Source organism: Aegilops tauschii, chromosome 7 (genome assembly GCF_002575655.3).
Source record: "Aegilops tauschii subsp. strangulata cultivar AL8/78 chromosome 7, Aet v6.0, whole genome shotgun sequence".
NCBI lineage: Eukaryota > Viridiplantae > Streptophyta > Magnoliopsida > Poales > Poaceae > Aegilops > Aegilops tauschii.
In genome coordinates, this window is record NC_053041.3 from 441,656,853 (window position 1) to 441,681,900 (window position 25,048).

At 45.6% G+C, this 25,048-nt stretch overlaps 1 protein-coding gene across 1 annotated transcript; it reads right to left on the reverse strand.

Moving 5' to 3' along the window:
• Nucleotides 1-10,954: 10,954 nt before the first annotated feature.
• On the reverse strand, nucleotides 10,955-11,655 carry LOC109760947 (large ribosomal subunit protein eL27x). Its single transcript, XM_020319736.4, has one exon. The coding sequence runs from the start codon at nucleotides 11,573-11,575 to the stop codon at nucleotides 11,162-11,164; it is 414 nt and encodes a 137-aa protein (XP_020175325.1). The 5' UTR covers nucleotides 11,576-11,655; the 3' UTR covers nucleotides 10,955-11,161.
• Nucleotides 11,656-25,048: the final 13,393 nt, after the last annotated feature.

Below are 25,048 nucleotides of genomic sequence, written 5' to 3' on the forward strand. Positions count from 1 at the left end.
AAAGGAGTTTTTCAAAGGATGACCTGGATAAAGCTGCTTACATATTGGGCATCAAGATCCATAGAGATAGATCAAGACGCCCGATGATACTTTCAAAGAACGCACATCTTGACATGATTTTGAAAGAGTTCAAAATAGATCAGCAAAGAAGGAGTTCTTGGCTGTGTTACAAGGTGTGAGTATTGAGTAAGACTCAAGACCTGACCACAGAAGAAGAGAGAGAAAGGACAAAGGTCGTCCCCTATGCTTTAGACGTAGGCTCTACAGTATGCTATGCTGTGTACCGCACCTGAAGTGTGCCTTGCCATGAGTTAGTCAAGGGGTACAATAGTGATCTAGGAATGGATCACATGACAGCGGTCGAACTTATCCTTAGTAACTAGTGGACTAAGGAATTTTCTCGATTATGGAGGTGGTAAAAGAGTTCGTCGTAAAGGGTTACGTCGATGCAAACTTTGACACTAATCCGGATGACTCTGAGTAGTAAACCGGATTCGTATAGTAGAGCAGTTATTTGGAATAGCTCCAAGTAGCGCGTGGTAGCTGCATCTACAAGATGACATAGAGATTTGTAAAGCACACACGGATCTAAAAGGTTCAGACCCGTTGACTAATAACCTCTCTCACAAGCGAGATATGAACAAACCCCATGGGTGTTGGATTCATTACAATCACATAGTGATGTGAACTAGATTATTGACTCTAGTGCAAGTGGGAGACTGTTGGAAATATGCCCTAGAGGCAATAATAAAATGGTTATTATTGTATTTCCTTGTTCATGATAATTGTCTATTGTTCATGCTATAATTGTATTAACTGGAAACCGTAATACATGTGTGAATACATAGACCACAACATGTCCCTAGTAAGCCTCTAGTTGACTAGCTCGTTGATCAATAGATGGTTATGGTTTCCTGACCATGGACATTGGATGTCATTGATAACGGGATCACATCATTAGGAGAATGATGTGATGGACAAGACCCAATCCTAAGCATAGCACAAGATCGTGTAGTTCGTTTGCTCAGAGCTTTTCTAATGTCAAGTATCAGTTCCTTAGACCATGAGATTGTGCAACTCCCGGATACCGTATGAATGCTTTGGGTGTACCAAACGTCACAACGTAACTGGGTGGCTATAAAGGTGCACTACAGGTATCTCCGAAAGTGTCTGTTGGGTTGGCACGAATCGAGACTGGGATTTGTCACTCCGTGTAAACGGAGAGGTATCTCTGGGCCCACTCGGTAGGACATCATCATAATGTGCACAATGTGACCAAGGAGTTGATCACGGGATGATGTGAGTTACGGAACGAGTAAAGAGACTTGCCGGTAACGAGATTGAACAAGGTATAGGGATACCGACGATCGAATCTCGGGCAAGTAACATATCGATAGACAAAGGGAATTGAATACGGGATTGATTGAATCCCCGACATCGTGGTTCATCCGATGAGATCATCGTGGAACATGTGGGAGCCAACATGGGTATCTAGATCCCGCTGTTGGTTATTGACCAGAGAACGTCTCGGTCATGTCTGCATGGTTCCCGAACCCGTAGGGTCTACACACTTAAGGTTCAATGACGCTAGGGTTATAGGGAAAAGATATACGTGGTTACCGAATGTTGTTCGGAGTCCCGGATGAGATCCCGGATGTCACGAGGAGTTCCGGAATGGTCCGGAGGTAAAGATTTATATATGGGAAGTCTTGTTTTGGTCACCGGAAAAGTTTCGGGTGATATCGGTAATGTACCGGGACCACCGGGAGGGTCCCGGGGGTCCACCAAGTGGGGCCACCAGCCCCAGGAGGCTGCGTGGGCCAAGTGTGGGAGGGGACCAGCCCTAGGTGGGCTGGTGCGCCCCCCACCAAGGCCCAAGGCGCATGGGAGAGTGGGAGGGGGCAAACCCTAGGTCCAGATGGGCCTTAAGGCCCACCCTAGTGGCGCCCCCCCCCCCTCTCCTCCCCTTGGCCGCCCCCCTAGATGGGATCTAGGGCTGGCCGCCAGCCCTTGGGGTGGAAATCCTAGAGGGGGCGCAGCCCCCCCCCCTTATATAGTTGAGGTTTGGGGCTGCCCAAGACATGAGAACGTCTCTCTTTTGGCGCAGCCCTACCCCTCTCCCTCCTCCTCCTCTCCCGCGGTGCTTGGCGAAGCCCTGCGGGATTGCCACGCTCCTCCATCACCACCACGCCGTCGTGCTACTACTGGATGGAGTCTTCCCCAACCTCTCCCTCTCTCCTTGCTGGATCAAGGCATGGGAGACGTCACCGGGCTGCACGTGTGTTGAACGCGGAGGCACCGTTCTTCGGTGCTCAGATTGGAATCAACCGCGATCTGAATCGCTACGAGTACGACTCCCTCATCCGCGTTCTTGCAACGCTTCCGCATTGCGATCTACAATGGTATGTAGATGCACTCCCCTTCCCCTCGTTGCTAGATTACTCCATAGATTGATCTTGGTGATGCGTAGAAAATTTTGAATTTCTGCTACGTTCCCCAACAATCCCCAACCCCTTCCCCAACGACATTGGACATAGGTCTTTCTTCCTTAGCTACTCGCTCGGTGACCGCACCAAGTTCGCCAAGACCATGGAGGTGAGCTCTCAGTTCACCAGCATTGAGGACATGCATAAAAAGGCAGACGATGTGGTGTTGAAGCCGATGAAGGGGGAGTTGAAGACGATAATACCTAACCCAGTCAATGGCACTATGCTAGTGGACATACTGCGTTGGGAAATGGATCAGGCCGAGTCCGACGATCCTGGTCAAAGAGCCAGATGGACCAAGGACAGGCTTGTCGGGCCTCCTCATGCCCAAGCGACCGTCAGGTGGCGCCGAAGCACGAGCACGAAGTGGTGGAGCTGGTGATCAGGGCGCCGGCTAGGCAACCGTACAATGCTAATCGTTCTCGACCACGCCGATGATTAGGAGATGATGGATGATGCGGTCGAGCTGGAGGTGGACGACGACAAGGCTAAGGGTCCCCACTGCTCCAAGCGACCCCAGGGTCGCTGCGGCTAGTATGTATTGGTGTATGTACGCTCGATTTACCCCCATCCCCCAACCCTAGCTCCCTTGTATTCAATCCTCGATGAACCCTAAAATTCATTTGTACCGCCTTAATCCACATGTAGTGCTTAATCCCTTTTCAAACCCCACGTTCAATCCAATCCCTAACTCACGAATCGAATCGAATGAAAAAAAATCAAAAGAAAGGACAAAAGGCTTATCGCCATTGTCGAACACCTGCCAGTGAGGTGGTGAAGCCGGTGATCGACATCAGTGCTCGCCTTACAATTCTTCGCTCCGCTACTTATCGTCATCGGTGTGAGAGTGGGGAGAGAGTGGTGAGGGTAATTATGCCGGCGCTTCGGGAAACAATGCCACGTCTCGAGCCTTGCCCCCGCCTACCACGTGCCTTGAGTTGCATCGCTCGGCCCTGGCTGTGAACAAATGGCCAATTCAGCCGTTCCTCCTAAGCCAGGCCTAAAAGTGCGTTAAGGTGTGCGCGGGCCAACATTTTGAGGCAATCTAGGCAAACAAACAGGACATTTTTCGTGCCACGCGGGTCTGATTAGCCTATATGCAGCGTATCAAACACATCTTGTAGATGATTGACATTACGGTTGTTTCCCGAGCTCCAAGGAATTGGGATAATCACCTGAAGCACACTTGTCAGACCATATCTCATCGATGTCATTGGTGGTATCTGCTTGAAGCGCCTGAAGTTAATCCCAAAGGGACGTTTACCAAGGACCATTAGAGAATCATCAGGTAATAACAAGTTTTAGACAATTGATAAAAAACGTATGTTTATTTTAGAAAAAACTGGACGTTGATCTGTCTAGGGCGATAAGGCCAACTCTACTGTGTGACCCCATCCTGTACGCGTGCGTTTGTTTGGGATAAAATGGACGAACCAGACGGCCAAGCGCGCTGGCGCAAACGGATTTTTGTCGTTTTCTGTCCGCTTTCGACCCATCCTCGGCCCAAGTTTCCGCCGCTTTTGGGATGAAACGGACAGCACACGGACGCGCGGGCCGTCTGCGCGTGTCCTCCCCTGGCCCACCCGTCGGTGGCACAGGGGCGCCTTTTTCTATCCGCCCCCTCCCTCCGGCCGCACGCCCTCCATTCTTCTCCACTCTTCCCTCATTCTTCCCTCGCCGCCGCTGCCATTGTAGCTGCGCAACTCGGACGCGCGCTCGCCCAGCCCCTTCCCCTCGGCGCCCCCGAGCTACCCAACCACGGCCACCTGATTTGCACACCCGCCGGCCGGATTTGGGGCGGATCCGGTCGGTCTTGAGCTCGCCCGGCTATAGGAGGCCGCGCCGCGCCATGGACTGGCCGGGCACCGGGCCGGAAGGCCCTGGCAGGGCCGCAAGGCCACATGCAGGCAGTGGCTCCTCCTCTCGGGAGCAACTAGTTAACGAGCGCTCCTTCGGGAACCTCGCAACGATCAGCGCCACTTGGCGCGCTCTCAGCCATTCGCCACGTGTCGCGCTCTGGACGCTCCCTTCAGATTTTGTTTTTTTATTTTTTCGCACGCGTTTTCGGCTTTTTAAACGGTTTTTTCCCGGTTTTTTCTGACGTTTTGGTTTTTCCCCGGTCTTCCTTAGCGTTTCGACCAAAAAAAAATTTGAAAAAAAAATTTTTGCGCGAAAAAACGCGTTTACTTTTTTCCCTTTCATGAAAAGTCACGTTTTTTTTCGCGAGAGGCACGATTGTGCTTTAGCGAGAGTCACGGCCGTGCCTTTCGGAAACGAAAAAAAACGCGTTTGCTGTTTTTTTCTTTCGCGAGAATCACGGTTTTACTTCCGCAAGAGGCACGGTTGTGCTTTCGTGAGAGTCACGGCCGTGCCTCTCGGAAAGGGAAAAACAAAACGCGTTTTCTGTTGCTTTTTTCTTTCGCGAGAGTCACGGTTTTGCTTCCGCGAGAGGCACGGTTGTGCTTTTGCGAGAGTCATGACCGTGCCTCTCGGAAAGGGAAAAAATACGCGTTTTCTGTTTTTTTTTCTTTCGCGAGAGTCACGGTTTTGCTTTTGCCAGAGGCACGGTTGTGCTTTCGCGAGAGTCACGGGCGTGCCTCTTTCGGAAAGGAAAAAAACGCGTTTTCTGTTTTTTTTCTTTCCACGAGAGTCACGGTTTTGCTTCCACGAGAGGCATGGTTGTGATTTCGCGAGAGGCACGGGCGTGCCTCTTTCGGAAAGGGAACAAACCGTACTCCCGGTTTGGTTTTTTCGTCCGGTTTTTTTCGTGAAAAAAAAGTTCGTCAAAACCTATCAACATGGGATCTAGTTTTGAAGATCTCGACGCGAGGAATCCAATGGTGAAAACGGTTTGAGATTTGGACGCACAGTTTAAGAGATAAAACGTTTTGAATAAACGAATCTACGGAAAAAGGGAAAAGTCCCAGTTGCGACAAGTGGCGCGCTGCATGTGCGCCACTTGCCGTGACCTGGTAAGATGGAGTGTTCTTTGCAACGAGTACTCCTTAATTAGTGATTTCGCCTCCTCTAGCCGCTCAGATCTATACCGTCGGTGGTCCGCCAGCAGATACACGAATGGCGGTCGGTCGGGCTCGGTGCTAGCCCAAAAGCTCGTCGGCGCACCGTTGCCGCTCGTTAAGTGCGACCACTGCCCAAAGAAGGTCGTTCGCCGTGTGTCTACAACGCCGGAACATTCCGGATGGGTGTTCATCAAGTGCTTAAACGATGGGGTATGTGCTCTTTTTAGCTTCGGTTTATGCTTTAGATTTGACTAGTTGTGCTAACTTCAAATTTTGTTGTGTAGAATGGATGCAAGTTTTGGTATTGGGAAGAAGAGTACATCGATATATTGATAGAGTGCAATTTAGTAGATGTTCGTGCACTTTTAGCTAGCATAGAGGTTGTAGATGAGACAAGTGCATTTGTTGCTAGATTAGAGGCTAGACACTAGACTAGATACGAGGAAGCAACATCTACTTCTTTAGACTCGAAGAAGAAAGAAACACGCAAGATGGAGGCGGCTCTTTCGCAAATCAACAATGAATGCATCGAAGAGACACTAATCCAACTTACAGGAGCAGTTATGGAAATTGGATATCTTCTAAAATGTATTCTTGTGGTTCTTGCTTTCTTTGGTCTTGCTTTTCTAGTCAAAATTTGGTGATGTATTCCCATGTACAAAGAATTAATGATGAAAAAAAGTTTAAAGGCTTGCAAAGAAGAAAAAAAATACGCGAACAGGATGCGGCCGGGATGCGTCCGCGCGTTGGGCGTACGGCCACCATATCCCAGGACACGACCCCATTGCTCTACCCAAACGGACAGCAGCTCTTGGGAGCAACTCTTGGTTTGCAGCAAACACAGCTGTGATACGTGAGGATCTAAAAACAGAACTACGCAGGGAAAGAATGAGTCAAGAGTTGAATTGCTGAACCAGCAAAGGACTCAACTCCCCTGATGTACTTCAGTGTGCAGTTGGATCACTGACATGTGGGCCACCCAGACATGTTGCAAAATGGCGGTGTCCATCAGATTAAGTGCCAATTTCAAACCCCATTGAAGAATTAGAGGGCGTGGAGTAGAATAGGGCGAAACCGACAAGAGGGGCGTGAGTAACATAACTCAGCAATTTACAGCCAACATCAACAATAAAACGTCACTAACACAACATATAGTACAAAACTAAACCATATAAATATACTTACCAAAATCACTGAACTGAACTGTAACAAATTACTACAATATAATATTAACATACATATATAGTAACAGAACTATTTTGCAATCGTTACAATAACTACAATATCATACAGTATCTACTGAACTTACATCAATGGAATAACACAAACTAAGGGAATAACACAAAACTACGACTGAACCAACCTAGCTCCAGGAAGAGCAGAGGTACACAAGCTAATAAAAACTAGTATTCAGTACTTTGTTTTCTAAGTATTGTTGCTAGTTAGCTTTTCACCAGAATACTTGCAACACTAGAAAAAAAGAATACTTGCAACAGAGAGGACGCGGAGTTTTGGTGCTCGGGCTCACCCGCTCCCTAAATCTCTCTCGTTGGTTCTCGTATGGGGATTCGCATAATGTGGCCTGACAAGTCTGCGGTGGTACGTTTGTAAATCGTTATACAGCGCAGCAGGGTAGCTAACAGTGGGCGTACGTGGGCCAGAATCGTATGCGTGGACGTCCGCCCCGAGCGCGAGTCTGGCTGGTCCGTGTACCAGATCGTTTACTTTTAGGCCGAGCCGTGGAACAGATGTTAGGTACAGAGCCGTCTTCGATCAATAGCTAGACGGCGACCGACTGTTCGTGGTGCCGCTTCGATGGATAAGCAGAGGTTGTCCCCTGGGTGGGACCGCGCTGAACCCACAAACCCTTGCCCTCGGTGGTCCTCGAAACAAAGCCGCCGCCGCCGCGAGCAGCTATACTCCATCCCCACTGCCGTTCAAGTCTACGGCGGCTGAAGCTAACCAACAATGGAAGATAATGGCCTTGAGTTCCTTCTCGACGCGGTCGACAGGTAAGGGAACCCTTCCCAAATTGGAGATCTATGTATTTTTCCAGTTGCACTGGACATGAGTCAACGGCTGACAAATTGTGCGCCTCGACATGGCCATGCCTTTGCAGATTTCCCCTCTGTGAAGAATTCGCGAACATCCTAGACCACGGAGATCCGGTTCCTCTGGCGGTTCTCTCGTGGAATTGTGCGACAAGCGTTGAGTCGGCTGACTCAAACGTTGGGTCCGGATGCGGGCAGCGAGTTGGCGGCGTTAGCCAGGTGTGGGAAGAGGGCAGCGGGCGGCGACGCTGCGAGGCGTCTCCGACAAGGTCCGAACAGTTGACAGAGGGTGAATCCGGAGGCGCCAGGATGAACAATAAGTTGCGGTCTGAAACCATTGCCATGCATCTAATATGTTTTTTTTGTTGATTGCTAGTCCGTTTGTCGAACTACGTACTTTAATTGGCCGCCATGATCTCTGTGATGGAAAAGAACACTAGTTTTTGTTTGAGAACAAACAAAAATCACAGTTATGCTGAATTTTAGAAGCTGACAGAAGAGTAGTTACTGAAGTTGCGCGTGTCAAATAGGTACATGCATGATTCAGTAATCCTAACGAAATCAGAACTGGGAACGCAAAATGTAGAACCCTGAGAAGTCAAGTTGTGGTTGAGAAAAAAGAGTATGAGGCATGATTTTGTATTCCATGGCAAACCATCCATACATAAAATTGTCTTCCGTATTTACCCCACGTTTGCTTTGGCTACATGTCAACTTTTGAATGTGTTGAAAATATCTTTCTTCCAATAATGCAAGCATCCCACCATGCCAAATGTATTTTGCATCTGATATCCGACCCTCATTCCGTCTGCTTAGCTTAATAATTATGCGAAGTATGCCTTCTGCGCCTCCTCCCCTGTTCCCTCGTGTTGAAACTGACCAATGTTATCTTTCTATGGAAATACAGGTTGCGTCTAGGGAGCGTGCTGCCAGACAGAACCCATTTCCTTCAAGAATGAGTGCCCTTGAGTAGTCAATTCACAAGTATGCGGAGAAACCGACAAAAATGTGTGGTTTGTCCTGAACTAGGACTAAGTTTCAATTCAATTTAAGGCGTACAATTTATACAATTTGTATTCGTGGCAGATTGGCTTTGGGATAAGATATGGAAAAAGCAGATTGAACGCAGAGAGGACCAAATCAATGCAGGAGATTGTCTGCATCTGCTCGGTAAATTCTTAAAGCCGCTTGTTCAAGTATATGAACTCAAAAAGAATAGTTGAATGTGTCACTAACAAAGCGTTTCTACTTTTTTTGGAAAACAGGGAAGCCAGAGGCTGAGAATAGCAGGTTGTGTAGATGCGAGTGACCTGCTTTGAGGATGTACATTTCTGAAAACCGTGTTTGCTGTCACAGTTCATGGATGTACTTCACTTAGAGGAGATTCCTGTTAAGCATATTGTCAAGCGGTGGACCAAGGACGTGAAGAACATTCAGTTAACTTGTCTTTCACGTGCAGACATTCGACGCTATATATGAAAGCTATGGATGTCATGATGATGGGGGATGCGAGTGCAGAGTCATTCGAGCACATGTTAGCTAGTCTGAATGATTGTTGGTTACTAGTGCACCGTAGAGATTGTTTGGCTTTTGAGGACCAATTAGCAAAGGTCTTGCAGTCCCGGATAAGCAGAGGGGTTGGAAGGCCGACAGATACTGGAGAAGGCACCTTACGAGGGTCTGAGCAAATGGAGCAAATGGATAAATTTCTGCAGCTTCTGCCAGCGCGAGGGACACAAGGGAACAACCTGTCCTGGGATGCACCGAAGAAGCCGTGCAAACCCTGGAAAATGCAAGAACTATAGTATGGTAGGCCATCACTAGAACATATGTACCAGGCCACTGGGAATTGCTGAAAAAATGGGATGTGATATTTAAGTTTATACTCTGTTCTTAGTTGCTGAAGATTTTCTAGTGTGTTCTAGTGAGCAGTGCTCCATGCTTGTTCCTCCATTTTCAAGGTGGCAAAAAGCCTGAATCAGATGATAAAACGATGATCTTGTTTGTCAGAACTGTTTCTGATTCACTGGTTGTTAAAATGTTTGTTCTACTGGCTTTAGTGTGGCCGAGGGTGAGGGTGTTGGTATACCTGAATCTCAGTTTTGCAAACCTGCTAGTATTGCGTCCCATGGTTTGATATATTTATGAGGCGCTGGTCATGGTGGCCGTTATTGAGTCCGTGGGATGACGCGGCTCAGACTGGCTCGGAAAATTGGATGAGCCGTGGTCGGGTTACCTGTTCCACGTCTACAGGGCGCGCTGCCGTCAAATTTAATGCGCCTGTGACATGGCTTTTATTTAGTACTATACCTGAGAAATACAGAGATAGAATACCACTGGCGGCACAAATCAAAATCCCCATGCTGCTGGACGATGCTGATTTAGGGTTCATCTGAGCCCGAGCTCAGAAATGAATATCCGCAACAGAGATATAAATACAGCATTTGTCATCGCAAAACACTCAAAGGGATCAAATAAAAATATAGCCAATACAGACCTAGACATCCCTTTGGGCGGACAAAGTAATATGGATCAGAGAGAGTACTTGAAATAATGCAATTCTGGTTCAGAATACACTAAGGCAAATGTTTTCACCACATGATAGTAACATGGCAGGGCTGTTCCATTAATTTTCACCATGTATCTGAGAGAAGCAATATATAGATTATCATTTTTGGTCCATATAGGCAGCACACAAATATGGAACACCAAATCAAAGGCAAGACAAGGCTGATCTAGTATGAGCACTACATATGGAACTCAATCTTTGAGATCATGTTGCACTGTGAACGTTGTATGTTGTATGACATGATCAACAGACTGTTTCACTGCATCATTGTCTCATATTCCCATTTTCATTAAGATATATCATAGTTTCTTCCAAGGGTGAACATGGTATCCGGATGATAACTTTATAAGGCTCTGATACTATGTTCAATTGAGAAAAACAAGTAATGCATTTTAATTGCAAGCCAAAAAGGGTATATAATCAAAATGACAATATGAGACTATTTACTGTCTCAGCACTGCATATAACTGTATGAAGAAGCTATGCAGGACAGTGAAAAGGGTCAATATGAAGAAGCTACAAGCATACCAAAACAGTATTAAACTCAACACAACATGTTGAGGGTGGATCGGTGGAGCATGCAAGGCAGTGAGATGGTCAATATGTGGAAGTTACAAGCATATCAAGCAGTGCAGTAATTATTACACAGTTAAAAGGGCTAACAGAATATACTGGATAGCTAATAGACACCGAAAGAACAGAATCCATGTTAGTCCTAAACAACGCACTATTTAAGAGAAAGGTTGCGTCAGATATTACTCACAAACAAGACTAAACAATATACCAGTTATAAGAATTGGGGAAATAAACAGCTCAGGGAGTAAGCTCTAACAAAATTGCAACCATGTGCATCATTTAGCATGATTTAACACATGGAACATCATCATCATCATGCCTTAATTAAACTCTCTCCGAGATCCATACTAACCACAAAATCCTCATGGACAATACAAAAACAGTGATAGAGATAGCTCAGTGTGCTATTGATTGCAAGAACAAGGAACTACTAATAAGTATTGTAAAGACGCTCTGCTCCTAGAAGCGGAGCTTGGTGAAGAACCACCTGTTCTTACCGGTCTTGAACCTCTCCTCGAGACGTGCCTTGGCGGCCTTGCAGGAGGCGACCTTCTTGTCGCGGGTGGCGAGGGCGTCGGGCCCGCCGGAGGCGACGTCCTTGAAGTCGACGTCCAGGGTGTAGCGGGTGGGCATGATGTGGGTGAAGTTGACCAGCTTCAGGAAGCACTTCACGCGCGACTTCTTCGCCGTCTTCTTGGCCGAGTCCTTGCGGATCACCTTCTTGGGGTACTTGGCTAGGCCGGCGACGAGGCAGTGGCCGTAGGGGCGGTCGCGTGTGCCCTCCTCGAAAACGCGCACAATGACCGCCTTCCGGCCGGCGAACCGGCCCTGGAGAAGGATCACCGCCTTGCCGGTCTTCAGGAACTTCACCATCTTCGCGTGCTCCGCCGCCGCCGCCGCCGCCGAGTGGGATGTGTGGGATTGGGTGGTCTGGGAAATGGGGATAGATTGGACGGGAGGAGCTTATATAGTGCGGCGGCGCTAGGGTTTTGACGATGGTTGATCGGTTTGGATGGTTTTAGATTGATCGGACGGTGACGAGATTAGGAGATCGGATGAAGTCGTGGGACCGGGCCACGACTTTTTTTCTCATCATATAGGTAAATTATTTATTATTCTTAAAAAGAATGTAAGGTTTTTTTAAGGGTAAAAAGAATGTAAGGTTGAGAGTACACATAAACACTAATTAAAAGGAATGTAACCCTAAAAAAAGGAATGTGAGGTTGTATGTTCACCATTTTTCTGATCACCCCTTCCTCCAACCTTCTATGTGCATGATAATCAATCATCTTAATTTACTTACCTTCTGAATCAATTCTATTTTGATTTACTTATCAAACTTCATCAAAATATAAGTAAAAAAGGGCCAATATTTGATAAACATCTATCTACGCAATCATATTAATATGGAAAGATAATCACAAGCTAACATATTAGAATATTTATATTGTGTTACAATGCACGGGCATATCTGAACATCCGGGACTGTTAGGACATCAAACAGGTGTCTAGCGGGCTCCTCAAAATTTAACCAGCTGAACAGTCTGAACTCCCACAAATCCAGTTCATATGTGGGGTGGGGAGGGGATGTGTTTGTCCGGACAATCGGCCATGTTATCTCCAACACGTGGTCTCATACAAAAAACCCACCCTACGATGCAACCTTCCCTTTTCCTGTCAAACCATCCCCTTCCCGCTCGGTTTCCTGCTGTAGCGGGACATTTCTACCTGAAGCCCTCTCCTTTAAAAACGTATGGCGCCTACCTCACCCTCACAATGGCGCTCTCTCTCCTTCACATCATACTTCCTACCAACCGCCAAGGAGGTATCGCCCACCAACCGCCATGTCCCTTGCCACTTTGTTAGGACATGACAACTTCCCTCAGTTTCCTCCTCTCGTGACTCTAGAAAACTCTAGTCGCGCCACCCCCAGCGTCCTCCCCACTCCCACGTCCTTGCTGCCGCTTGATGGGACGCCGACAAAGCCGTGCGCGCCCCAGGAAGGTGGTGGTGGGGCGCTCTCTTCGTTGGTTGGCACTCCCATGTAGGTATCACGAGCGCTCGGTGTGCAGGGTGTTGGAAATATGCCCTAGAGGCAATAATAAAATGGTTATTATTGTATTTCTTTGTTCATGATAATTGTCTATTGTTCATGCTATAATTGTATTAACTGGAAACCGTAATACATGTGTGAATACATAGACCACAACATGTCCCTAGTAAGCCTCTAGTTGACTAGCTCGTTGATCAATAGATGGTTATGGTTTCCTGACCATGGACATTGGATGTCATTGATAACGGGATCACATCATTAGGAGAATGATGTGATGGACAAGACCCAATCCTAAGAATAGCACAAGATCGTGTAGTTCGTTTGCTAAGAGCTTTACTAATGTCAAGTATCGTTTCCTTAGACCATGAGATTGTGCAACTCCCGGATACCGTGGGAATGCTTTGGGTGTACCTAAGGTTCGCTGACGCTAGAGTTGTTATGGGAAATAGTATGTGGTTACCGAAGGTTGTTCGGAGTCCCGGATGAGATCCCGGACATGACGAGGAGCTCCGGAATGGTCCGGAGGTGAAGATCGGTATATTGGACGAAGGGTATTGGAGGCCGGAATTGTTCCGGGGGTACCAGGCTATGGCCAGCATGTCCGAAAGGGGTTTCGGAGGCCCCGGCAAGCGTTGGGGGGCCTTATGGGCCAAGGGGAAGGGGCAAACCAGCCCACTAAGGGGTTGTGCGCCCCTCCCAACCCCTCTCACGTAACCAGGAGAGGTGGGGGCGCCACCCCTAGGGCAGCCGCCCCTCCCGGCTTGGGGGGCAAGTTTCCTAGGGGGGTGGGGTGCCCAAACCCATCTAGGGTTTCCCCTGGCCGCCGCCTCCTCCTCTAGATCCATCTAGAGGGGCCGGCCCCCTCTCCCCTTCCCCCTATATATAGTGAGGGGGTGGGAGGGCAGCCACACCCTTCCCCTGGCGCAGCCCTCTCCTCCTCCAACTCCTCCTCCTCCTCCTCCTCCGTAGTGCTTAGCGAAGCTTTGCCGGAGAACCACGAGCTCCATTGCCACCACGCCGTCGTGCTGCTGGAGTTCTCCCTCAACTTCTCCTCTCCCCTTGCTAGATCAAGAAGGAGGAGACGTCCCCGGGCTGTACGTGTGTTGAACGCGGAGGCCCCGTCCGTTCGGCGCTAGATCGGATCTTCCGCGATTTGAATCGCCGCGAGGACGACTCCATCAACCGTGTTCTTGTAATGCTTCGGCTTAGCGATCTTCAAGGGTATGAAGATGCACTCCCTCTCTCTCGTTGCTAGCATCTCCTAGATTGATCTTGGTGACACGTAGGAAAATTTTGAATTATTGTTACGTTACCCAACAGTGGCATCATGAGTGAGGTCTATGCGTAGATTCTATGCACGAGTAGAACACAAAGTAGTTGTGGGCGATGATTTGTTCAATTTGCTTACCGTTACTAGTCTTATCTTGATTCGGCGGCATTGTGGGATGAAGCGGCCCGGACCGACCTTACACGTACTCTTACGTGAGACAGGTTCCACCGACTGACATGCACTTGATGCATAAGGTGGCTAGCGGGTGTCTGTCTCTCCCACTTTAGTCGGATCGGATTCGATGAAGAGGGTCCTTATGAAGGGTAAATAGCAATTGACATATCACCGTTGTGGCTTTTGCGTAGGTAAGAAACGTTCTTGCTAGAAACCCATAGCAGCCACGTAAAACATGCAACAACAATTAGAGGACGTCTAACATTTTTTTTGTAGGGTATGCTATGTGATGTGATATGGCCAAAAGGATGTGATGAATTATATATATGTGATGTATGAGATTGATCATGTTCTTGTAATAGGAATCACGACTTGCATGTCGATGAGTATGACAACCGGCAGGAGCCATAGGAGTTGTCTTAATTTATTGTATGACCTGCGTGTCAATGAAAAACGCCATGTAATTACTTTACTTTATTGCTAACCGTTAGCCATAGTAGTAGAAGTAATAGTTGGCGAGACAACTTCATGAAGACACGATGATGGAGATCATGATGATGGAGATCATGGTGTCATGCCGGTGACGAAGGTGATCATGCCGCGCCTCGAAGATGGAGATCAAAAGACGCAAGATGATATTGGCCATATCATGTCACTTTATGATTTGCATGTGATGTTTGTCATGTTTACATCTTATTTGCTTAGAACGACGGTAGCATAAATAAGATGATCCCTCACTAAAATTTCAAGAGATGTGTTCCCCCTAACTGTGCACCGTTGCGAAGGTTCGTTGTTTCGAAGCACCACGTGATGATCGGGTGTGATAGATTCTAACGTTCGCATACAATGGGTGTAAGCCAGATTTACACATGCGAAACACTTAGGTTGACTTGACGAGCCTAGCATGTACACACATGGCCTCGGAACACAAGAGACCGAAAGGTCGAACATGAGTCGTATAGTAGATACGATCAACATGGAGATGTTCACCGATGATGACTAGTCCGTCTCACGTGATGATCGGACACGGCCTAGTTGACTCGGATCATGTATCACTTAGATGACTAGAGGGATGTCTATCTGAGTGGGAGTTCATTAAATAATTTGATTAGATGAACTTAATTATCATGGACATAGTCAAAAGGTCTTTGCAAATTATGTCGTAGCTTACGCTTTAGTTCTACTAAGATATGTTCCTAGAGAAAATTTAGTTGAAAGTTGATAGTAGCAATTATGCGGACTGGGTCCGTAAACTGAGGATTGTCCTCATTGTTGCACAGAAGGCTTATGTCCTTAATGCACCGCTCGGTGTGCTGAACCTCGAGCGTCGTTTGTGGATGTTGCGAACATCTGACATACACGTTTTGATGACTACGTGATAGTTCAGTGTGTAATGTTAAACGGTTTAGAATTGAGGCACCGAAGACATTTTGAAACGTCGCGGAACATATGAGATGTTCCAAGAGCTGAAATTGGGATTTTAGGCTTGTGCCCACGTCAAGAGGTGTTCGACCTCCGACAGTTTCTTAAGCCTGCAAACTAAGGGAGAAAAGCTCAATCGTTGAGCATGTGCTCGGATTGTCTGAGTACTACAATCGGTTGAATCGAGTGGGAGTTGTCTTCCAGATGAGATAGTGATGGTTCTCCAAAGTCACTGCCACCAAGCTACTAGAGCTTCGTGATGAACTATAACATATCAGGGATAGATATGATGATCCTTGAGCTATTCGCGATGTTTGACACCGCGAAAGTAGAAATCAAGTAGGAGCATCAATTCTTGATGGTTAGTAAAACCACTAGTTTCAAGAAGGGCAAGGGCAAGAAGGGGTACTTCATGAAACGGCAAATCAGTTGCTGCTCTAGTGAAGAAACCCAAGGTAGAACCCAAACCCGAGACTAAGTGCTTCTGTAATGAGGGGAACGGTCACTGAAGCAGAACTACCCTAGATACTTGGTAGATGAGAAGGCTGGTAAGGTCGACAGAAGTATATTGGATATACATTATATTAATGTGTACTTTACTAGTACTCCTAGTAGCACCAGGGTATTAGATACCGGTTCGGTTGCTAAGTGTTGGTAACTCGAAATAAAAAGCTACGGAATAAATGGAGACTAACTAAAGGTGAGATGACGATATGTGTTGGAAGTGTTTCCAAGGTTGATGTGATCAAGCATCGCATGCTCCCTCTACCATCGAGATTGGTGTTAAACCTAAATAATTGTTATTTGGTGTTTGCATTGAGCATAGACATGATTGGATTATGTTTATCGCAATATTGTTATTCATTTAAGGAGAATAATGGTTACTTTGTTTATTTGAATAATACCTTCAATGGACTTGCACCTAAAATGGATGGTTTATTGAATCTCGATCGTAGTGATACACATGATCATGCCAAAAGATATAAGATAGTAATGATAGTACCACATACTTGTGACACTGCCATTTGAGTCATATTGGTATAAAACGCATGAAGAAGCTCCATGTAGATGGATCTTTGGACTCACTCGTTTTTTGAAAAGATTGAGACATGTGAACCATGTCTATTGGTATATATGCATGAAGAAACTCCATGCAGATGGATCGTTTGGACTCACTTGATTTTAAATCACTTGAGACATGCAAATCATACCACATGGGCAAGATGACTGAAAGGCCTCGTTTTCAGTGAGATGGAACAAAAGAGCAACTTGTTGGAAGTAATACATTTGACGTGTGCAATCCAATGAGTGCTGAGGCACGCAGTGAATATCATTATGCTCTTACTTCACAGATGATTTGATTAGATTCTAAGTATATTTACTTGATGAAATACAAGTCTGAAGTAATTTCAGAGTGAAGTAGAAGATCGTCGTGACAAGAGGATAAGATGTCTATGATATGATCATAGAGATGAATATCTGAGTTACGAGTTTGGTACACAATTAAGACATTGTGGAAATTGTTTCACAACTAATACCGCCTGGAACACCATAGTGTGATGGTGTGTCCGAACATCATAAATGCACCCTATTGGATATGGTGCATACCATGATGTCTCTTATCGCATTACCACTATCGTTTATGGGTTAGGCATTACAGACAACCGCATTCACTTTAATTGGGCACCATGTAATTCCGTTGAGATGACACCGTATGAAATATGGTTTAGAGAAACCTAAGTTGTCGTTTATTAAAAGTTTGGGGCTGCAACGCTTATGTGAAAAAGTTTCAGGCTGATAAGCTCGAACCCAAAGCGGATAAATGCATCTTCATAGAATACGCAAAACAGTTGGGTATACCTCCTATTTCAGATCTAGAAGCAAAAGTGATTGTTTCTAGAAACGGGTCCTTTCTCGAGGAAAAGTTTCTCTCGAAAGAATTGAGTGGGAGGATGGTGGAGACTTGATGAGGTTATTGAACCGTCACTTCAACTAGTGTGTAGCAGGGCACAAGAAGTTGTTCCTGTGGCACCTACACCAATTGAAGTGGAAGCTTATGATAGTGATCATGAAACTTCAGATCAAGTCACTACCAAACCTCGTAGGATGACAAGGATGCGTACTACTTCATAGTGGTACGTAATCCTGTCTTGGAAGTCATGTTGTTAGACAACAATGAACCTACGAGCTATGGAGAAGCGATGGTGGGCCCAGATTCCGACGAATGGCTCGAGGCCATAAAATCCGAGAGAGGATCCATGTATAAAAACAAAGTATAGACTTTCGAAGAACTACTTGATGGTCGTAAGGCTGTTGGGTGCAGATGGATTTTAAAAGGAAGACAGACAATGATGGTAAGTGTCACCATTAAGAAAGCACGACTTGTCGTTAAGATGTTTTCCGACATGTTCAAGGAGTTGACTACGATGAGATTTTCTCACTCGTAGCGATGCTAAGAGTCTGTTGGAATTATATTAGCAGTTACTGCATTATTTATGAAATCTTGCAAATAGGATGTAAAAAAAACATTGTTTCCTCGACGATTTTCTTGAGGAAAGGTTGTATGTGATACAACCAGAAGGTTTTGTCAATCCTGAAAGATGCTAAAAAGTATGCAAAGCTCCAACAATCCTTCTAAGGACTGGAGTAAGCATCTCGGAGTTGGAATGTACGCTTTGATGAGATGATCAAAGATTTTGGGTTTTTACAAAGTTTATGAGAAACTTGTATTTCCAAAGAAGTGAGTGGGAGCACTATAGAATTTTTGATGTGTATATGTTGTTAACATATTGTTGATCACAAATGATGTAGAATTTCTGGAAAGCATACAGGGTTATTTGAAAAGTGTTTTTCAATGGAAAACCTGGATTAAGCTACTTGAACATTGAGCATCAAGATCTATAAGGATAGATCAAAAACGCTTAATAGTACTTCCAAATGAATACATACCGTGACAAGATTTTGAAGGAGTTCAAAATAGATCAGCAAAGAAGGAGTTCTTGGCTGTGTTACAAGGTGTGAGTATTGAGTAAGACTCAAGACCTGACCACAGCAGAAGAGAGAGAAAGGACAAAGGTCGTCCCCTATGCTTTAGACGTAGGCTCTACAGTATGCTATGCTGTGTACCGCACCTGAAGTGTGCCTTGCCATGAGTTAGTCAAGGGGTACAATAGTGATCTAGGAATGGATCACATGACAGCGGTCGAACTTATCCTTAGTAACTAGTGGACTAAGGAATTTTCTCGATTATGGAGGTGGTAAAAGAGTTCGTCGTAAAGGGTTACGTCGATGCAAACTTTGACACTAATCCGGATGACTCTGAGTAGTAAACCGGATTCGTATAGTAGAGCAGTTATTTGGAATAGCTCCAAGTAGCGCGTGGTAGCTGCATCTACAAGATGACATAGAGATTTGTAAAGCACACACGGATCTAAAAGGTTCAGACCCGTTGACTAATAACCTCTCTCACAAGCGAGATATGAACAAACCCCATGGGTGTTGGATTCATTACAATCACATAGTGATGTGAACTAGATTATTGACTCTAGTGCAAGTGGGAGACTGTTGGAAATATGCCCTAGAGGCAATAATAAAATGGTTATTATTGTATTTCCTTGTTCATGATAATTGTCTATTGTTCATGCTATAATTGTATTAACTGGAAACCGTAATACATGTGTGAATACATAGACCACAACATGTCCCTAGTAAGCCTCTAGTTGACTAGCTCGTTGATCAATAGATGGTTATGGTTTCCTGACCATGGACATTGGATGTCATTGATAACGGGATCACATCATTAGGAGAATGATGTGATGGACAAGACCCAATCCTAAGCATAGCACAAGATCGTGTAGTTCGTTTGCTAAGAGCTTTTCTAATGTCAAGTATCGTTTCCTTAGACCATGAGATTGTGCAACTCCCGGATACGGTAGGAATGCTTTGGGTGTACCAAACGTCACAACGTAACAGGGTGGCTATAAAGGTGCACTACAGGTATCTCCGAAAGTGTCTGTTGGGTTGGCACAAATCGAGACTGGGATTTGTCACTCCGTATGACGGAGAGGTATCTCTGGGCCCACTCGGTAATGCATCATCATAATGAGCTCAATGTGACTAATGAGTTAGCCACAGGATCATGCGTTACGGAACGAGTAAAGAGACTTGCCGGTAACAAGATTGAACGAGGTATGGGGATACCGACGATCGAATCTCGAGCAAGTAACATACCGATAGACAAAGGGAATTGAATACGGGATTGATTGAATCCCCGACATCGTGGTTCATCCGATGAGATCATCGTGGAACATGTGGGAGCCAATATGGGTATCCAGATCACGCTATTGGTTATTGGCCGGAGAGGTGTCTCGTTCATGTCTGCATGGTTCCCGAACCCGTAGGGTCTACACACTTAAGGTTCGGTGACGCTAGAGTTGTTATGGGAAATAGTATGTGGTTACCGAAGGTTGTTCGGAGTCCCAGTTGAGATCCCGGACATGACGAGGAGCTCCGGAATGATCCGGAGGTGAAGATCGGTATATTGGACGAAGGGTATTGGAGTCCGGAATTGTTCCGGGGGTACCAGGCTATGGCCAGCATGTCCGAAAGGGGTTTCGGAGGCCCCGGCAAGCGTTGGGGGGCCTTATGGGCCAAGGGGAAGGGGCAAACCAGCCCACTAAGGGGCTGTGCGCCCCTCCCAACCCCTCTCACGTAACCAGGAGAGGTGGGGGCGCCACCCCTAGGGCAGCCGCCCCTCCCGGCTTGGGGGGCAAGTTTCCTAGGGGGTGGGGCGCCCAAACCCATCTAGGGTTTCCCCTGGCCGCCGCCTCCACCTCTAGATCCATCTAGAGGGGTCGGCCCCCTCTCCCCTTCCCCCTATATATAGTGAGGGGGTGGGAGGGCAGCCACACCCTTCCCTTGGCACAGCCCTCTCCTCCTCCAACTCCTCCTCCTCCGTAGTGCTTAGCGAAGCTCTGCCGGAGAACCACGAGCTCCATTGCCACCACGCCGTCCTGCTGCTGGAGTTCTCCCTCAACTTCTCCTCTCCCCTTGCTGGATCAAGAAGGAGGAGACGTCCCCGGGCTGTACGTGTGTTGAACGCGGAGGCGCCGTCCGTTCGGCGCTAGATCGGATCTTTCGCGATTTGAATCGCCGCGAGTACGACTCCATCAACCGCGTTCTTGTAACGCTTCCGCTTAGCGATCTTCAAGGGTATGAAGATGCACTCTCTCTCTCTCTCTCTCGTTGCTAGCATCTCCTAGATTGATTTTGGTGACACGTAGGAAAATTTTGAATTATTGCTACGTTACCCAACACAGGGTGCGAGCCGCTCCTGGGCGGCAGCCCCTCGTCTCAGTGGCATGGTTGTGCAGCGGTAGGCATCGATGGCCCTGCTATGCGGCATAAGTCGCCCTGTGGCGGGTGTCAGGGCCAGATCTAGGACCCTCGAGGGGCAGCGCCCTATGCGAGGTCACGAGGGTGGGGGTCGGGGGCTCTCTGATGGCTCGTGTCCACATCAGTATTTTCTCCGAAGAGGAAGGGATGATGCAGCACAACTATGGTAGGTATTTCCCTCAGTGATGAGACCAAGGTTACCGAACCAGTAGGAGAACCACACAACACTATGTAAATGGTACCTGCACACAAAGAACAAATACTTGCAACTCGACGAGTAAGAGGGGTTGTCAATCCTTCCCGGGTAAAAGATAGATTTGTTTTGTAGTAGATTGAATAAATAGATCTCGCGGGAACATGAAATAAAATAAATAACAAAAAATTGCAGCAAGGTATTTTTGGGCTTTTGGAATAATAGACCTGAAAATAAAAGTGGCAAATAATAGATCGGAAAGCAAATATGGTAAAGAAGAGACCCGGGGGCCGTAGATTTCACTAGTGGCTTCTCTCGAGAAAAATAGCATACGACGGGTAAAAAATTTACTGTTGGGCAATTGATAGAACTTTAAATAATTATGACGATATCCAGGCAATGATCATTATATAGGCACACGTCCAAGATTAGTCGACCAACTCCTGTCTGCATCTACTTCTATTACTCCACACACCGACCGCTATCCAGCATGAGCCTAGTGTATTAAGTTCATGAAAAAACGGAGTAATGCAATAAGAACAATGACATGATGTAGACAAGATCTATTCATGTAGGAATAGACCCCATCTTGTTATCCTTAATAGCAACGACACATACGTGTCATGTCCACTTCTGTCACTGGGATTGAACACCGTAAGATCGAACCCATCACAAAGCACCTCTTCCTATGGCAAGAAAAATCGATCTAGTTGGGCTAACTAAACCAAAGATTCGAAGAAGAAATACGAGGCTATAAGCAATCATGCATATAGGAGATCAAAACTCAAATAACATTCATGGATAAAATAGATCTGGTCATAAACTCAAAGTTCATCGGATCCCAACAAACACACTGCAAAAATAGTTACATCGACACCCCTCTGGTACTTTTTCGGCCCAAATTGTTCCTTCTGGTGCAGAAAAATTCTCCAAAAAGTTTTGCTGCATTTGGACTATGTTTGGTATTGATTTTCTGCGAAGTAAAAAACAAGCAAAAAATAGCAACTAGCACTGGGCACTATGTCAATAGGTTAGTCCCAAAAAATGATATAAATTTGCTATAAAATGATTGTAAAACATCCAAAAATGATAATATAACAGCATGGAACAAGCAAAAATTATAGCTACGTAGGAGACGTATCAGCATCCCCAAGCTTAATTCCTATTCGTCCTCGAGTACGTAAATGATAAAAATAGAATTTTTTATATGAATTGTTGCCTAACATGTTCATCACATATTCTTTTCTTTTGTAGCATGGACATTTGGACTTTTATATGGTTCAAAGCAATAGTCTACTTTTGACATGAAGATTTTAATACTCAAGCATATCAACAAGCAACCATGTCTTTCAAAATACCAACACTAAAGCAAGTTATCCCTAGCCCATTATGCTCAATCATTGATCCATTCATGAAACACACTCGCATATTAGCTACACCCAATACTCAAGTACGATCATAGTGCCCTTAGTTGGTGCTTTATAAGAGAAGATGGAGACTCAAATAAAAATAAAAATTGCATAAAGTAAATAGAAAGGCCCGACGCAGAGGGTAGTAGGGATTTGTATAGGTTCCAGAGCTCAAAGCGAAAAAAAGATAGAGGTAAAACATTTTGGGTGGCATGCTTTTCCTGTTAACGAAAACGATGAGTAGTTCCGATACTTTCCATGCTAGATATATCATAGGCGGTTCCCAAACAGAAAATAAAGTTTATTCCTTTTTCCACCATACTTTCACATTCTACGGCTAGCCATATCCACGGGTACCTTCCATACCAACACTTTCCAAGGAATTTATTATTTGACAACATAAAGTAAATTCATTTTTTTATTTCAGGACTGGGCATCCCTAATACCTTTGCCGTACTCTCGTGCAATGACAAGTGAATAAACACTCATCTTGAGAATAACACATCTAGCATGGAAAAATATCAGCCACCCCCTACCGTTTCATGAGCGGTACGAGCACACAAAAAGGAAATTATTTAGAAAATTAGAGATGGCACATACAAATTTGCTTAGAACGGCAAGAGAATCCCGCATATAGGTAGGTATGGTGGACTTATATGAAAAAATTGGGTTTAAGGGTTTTGGATGCATAAGTAGTATTCCCACTTTGTGCAAGGGAAGGCTAGAAAAAAGATAGAGAAGCATCCAACAAAGAAACGAAAAATCACATAAGTGAGCGTTAAGCATAAATAACACCGAATAATGCACAATAAGTAGAATGTAATTTCATTGCATAACTATTGACTTTCGTGCTTGCATAGGGAATCACAAACCTTAACACCAATATTCTTACTAAAGCATAATTACTCACCAACATGACTCACATATTACTATCATCATATCACAAAACTATTACAAAGAATCAAGTTTATTTTGTCCAATGATCTTCATGAAAGTTTTATTATATCCCTCTTGAATATCTATCACTTTGGGACTAGTTTCATATGTTGCTTTTGATAGCTCAAACAAATCTAAGTTAAGAACTGAAGGAAATATGCCCTAGAGGCAATAATAAAGTTGTTATTTATATTTCCTTATATCATGATAAATGTTTATTATTCATGCTAGAATTGTATTAACCGGAAACTTAGTACATGTGTGAATACATAGACAAAACAGAGTGTCCCTAGTATGCCTCTACTTGACTAGCTCATTAATCAAAGATGGTTAAGTTTCCTAACCATAGACATGTGTTGTCATTTGATGAACGGGATCACATCATTAGAGAATGATGTGATGGACAAGACCCATCCGTTAGCTTAGCATAATGATCGTTTAGTTTTATTGCTATTGCTTTCTTCATGACTTATTGATACGTCTCCAACGTATCTATAATTTTTGATTGTTCCATGCTATTATATTATCTGTTTTGGATGTTTATGGGCTTTATTAAACACTTTTATATTATTTTTGGGACTAACCTATTAACCCAGAGCCCAGTGCCAGTTTCTGTTTTTCTCCTTGTTTCAGTGTTTCGCAGAAAAGGAATATCAAACGGAGTCCAAACGGAATGACCTTCGGGAGAGTTATTTTTGGAACGGAAGCAATCCAGAAGACTTGGAGTGTACGTAAGGGAAGCAACGAGGAAGGCACGAGGCAGGGGGGCGCGCCCAACCCCCTGGGCGCGCCCTCCACCCTCGTGGGCCCCTCATGGCTCCCCTTACCGACTTCTTTCGCCTATATATATCCATATACCCTAAAACCATCAGGGAACAGAATAGATCGGGAGTTCCGCCGCTGCAAGCCTCTGTAGCCACCAAAAACCAATCGGGACCCTGTTCCGGCACCCTGCCGGAGGGGGGGGGATCCCTCACCGGTGGCCATCTTCATCATCTCGACGCTCTCCATGACGAGGAGGGAGTAGTTCACCCTCGGGGCTGAGGGTATGTACCAGTAGCTATGTGTTTGATCTCTCTCTCTCTCGTGTTCTTGAGGTGATACGATCTTGATGTATCGCGAGCTTTGCTATTATAGTTGGATCTTATGATGTTTCTCCCCCTCTACTCTCTTTTGATGAATTGAGTTTTCCCCTTGAAGTTGTCTTGTCGGATTGAGTCTTTAACGATTTGAGAACACTTGATGTATGTCTTGCCGTGCGTATCTGTGGTGACAATGGGATATCACGTGATTCACTTGATGTATGTTTTGGTGATCAACTTGCGGGTTCCGCCCATGAACCTATGCATAGGGGTTGGCACACGTTTTCTTCTTGACTCTCCGGTAGAAACTTTGGGCACTCTTTGAAGTACTTTGTGTTGGTTGAATAGATGAATCTGAGATTGTGTGATGCATATCATAAAATCATGCCCACGGATACTTGAGGTTACATTGG

Bases quoted from the DNA above. Each gene is read 5' to 3' on its own strand.
- LOC109760947 (XM_020319736.4), bottom strand. From the start codon at position 11,575: ATGGTGAAGTTCCTGAAGACCGGCAAGGCGGTGATCCTTCTCCAGGGC.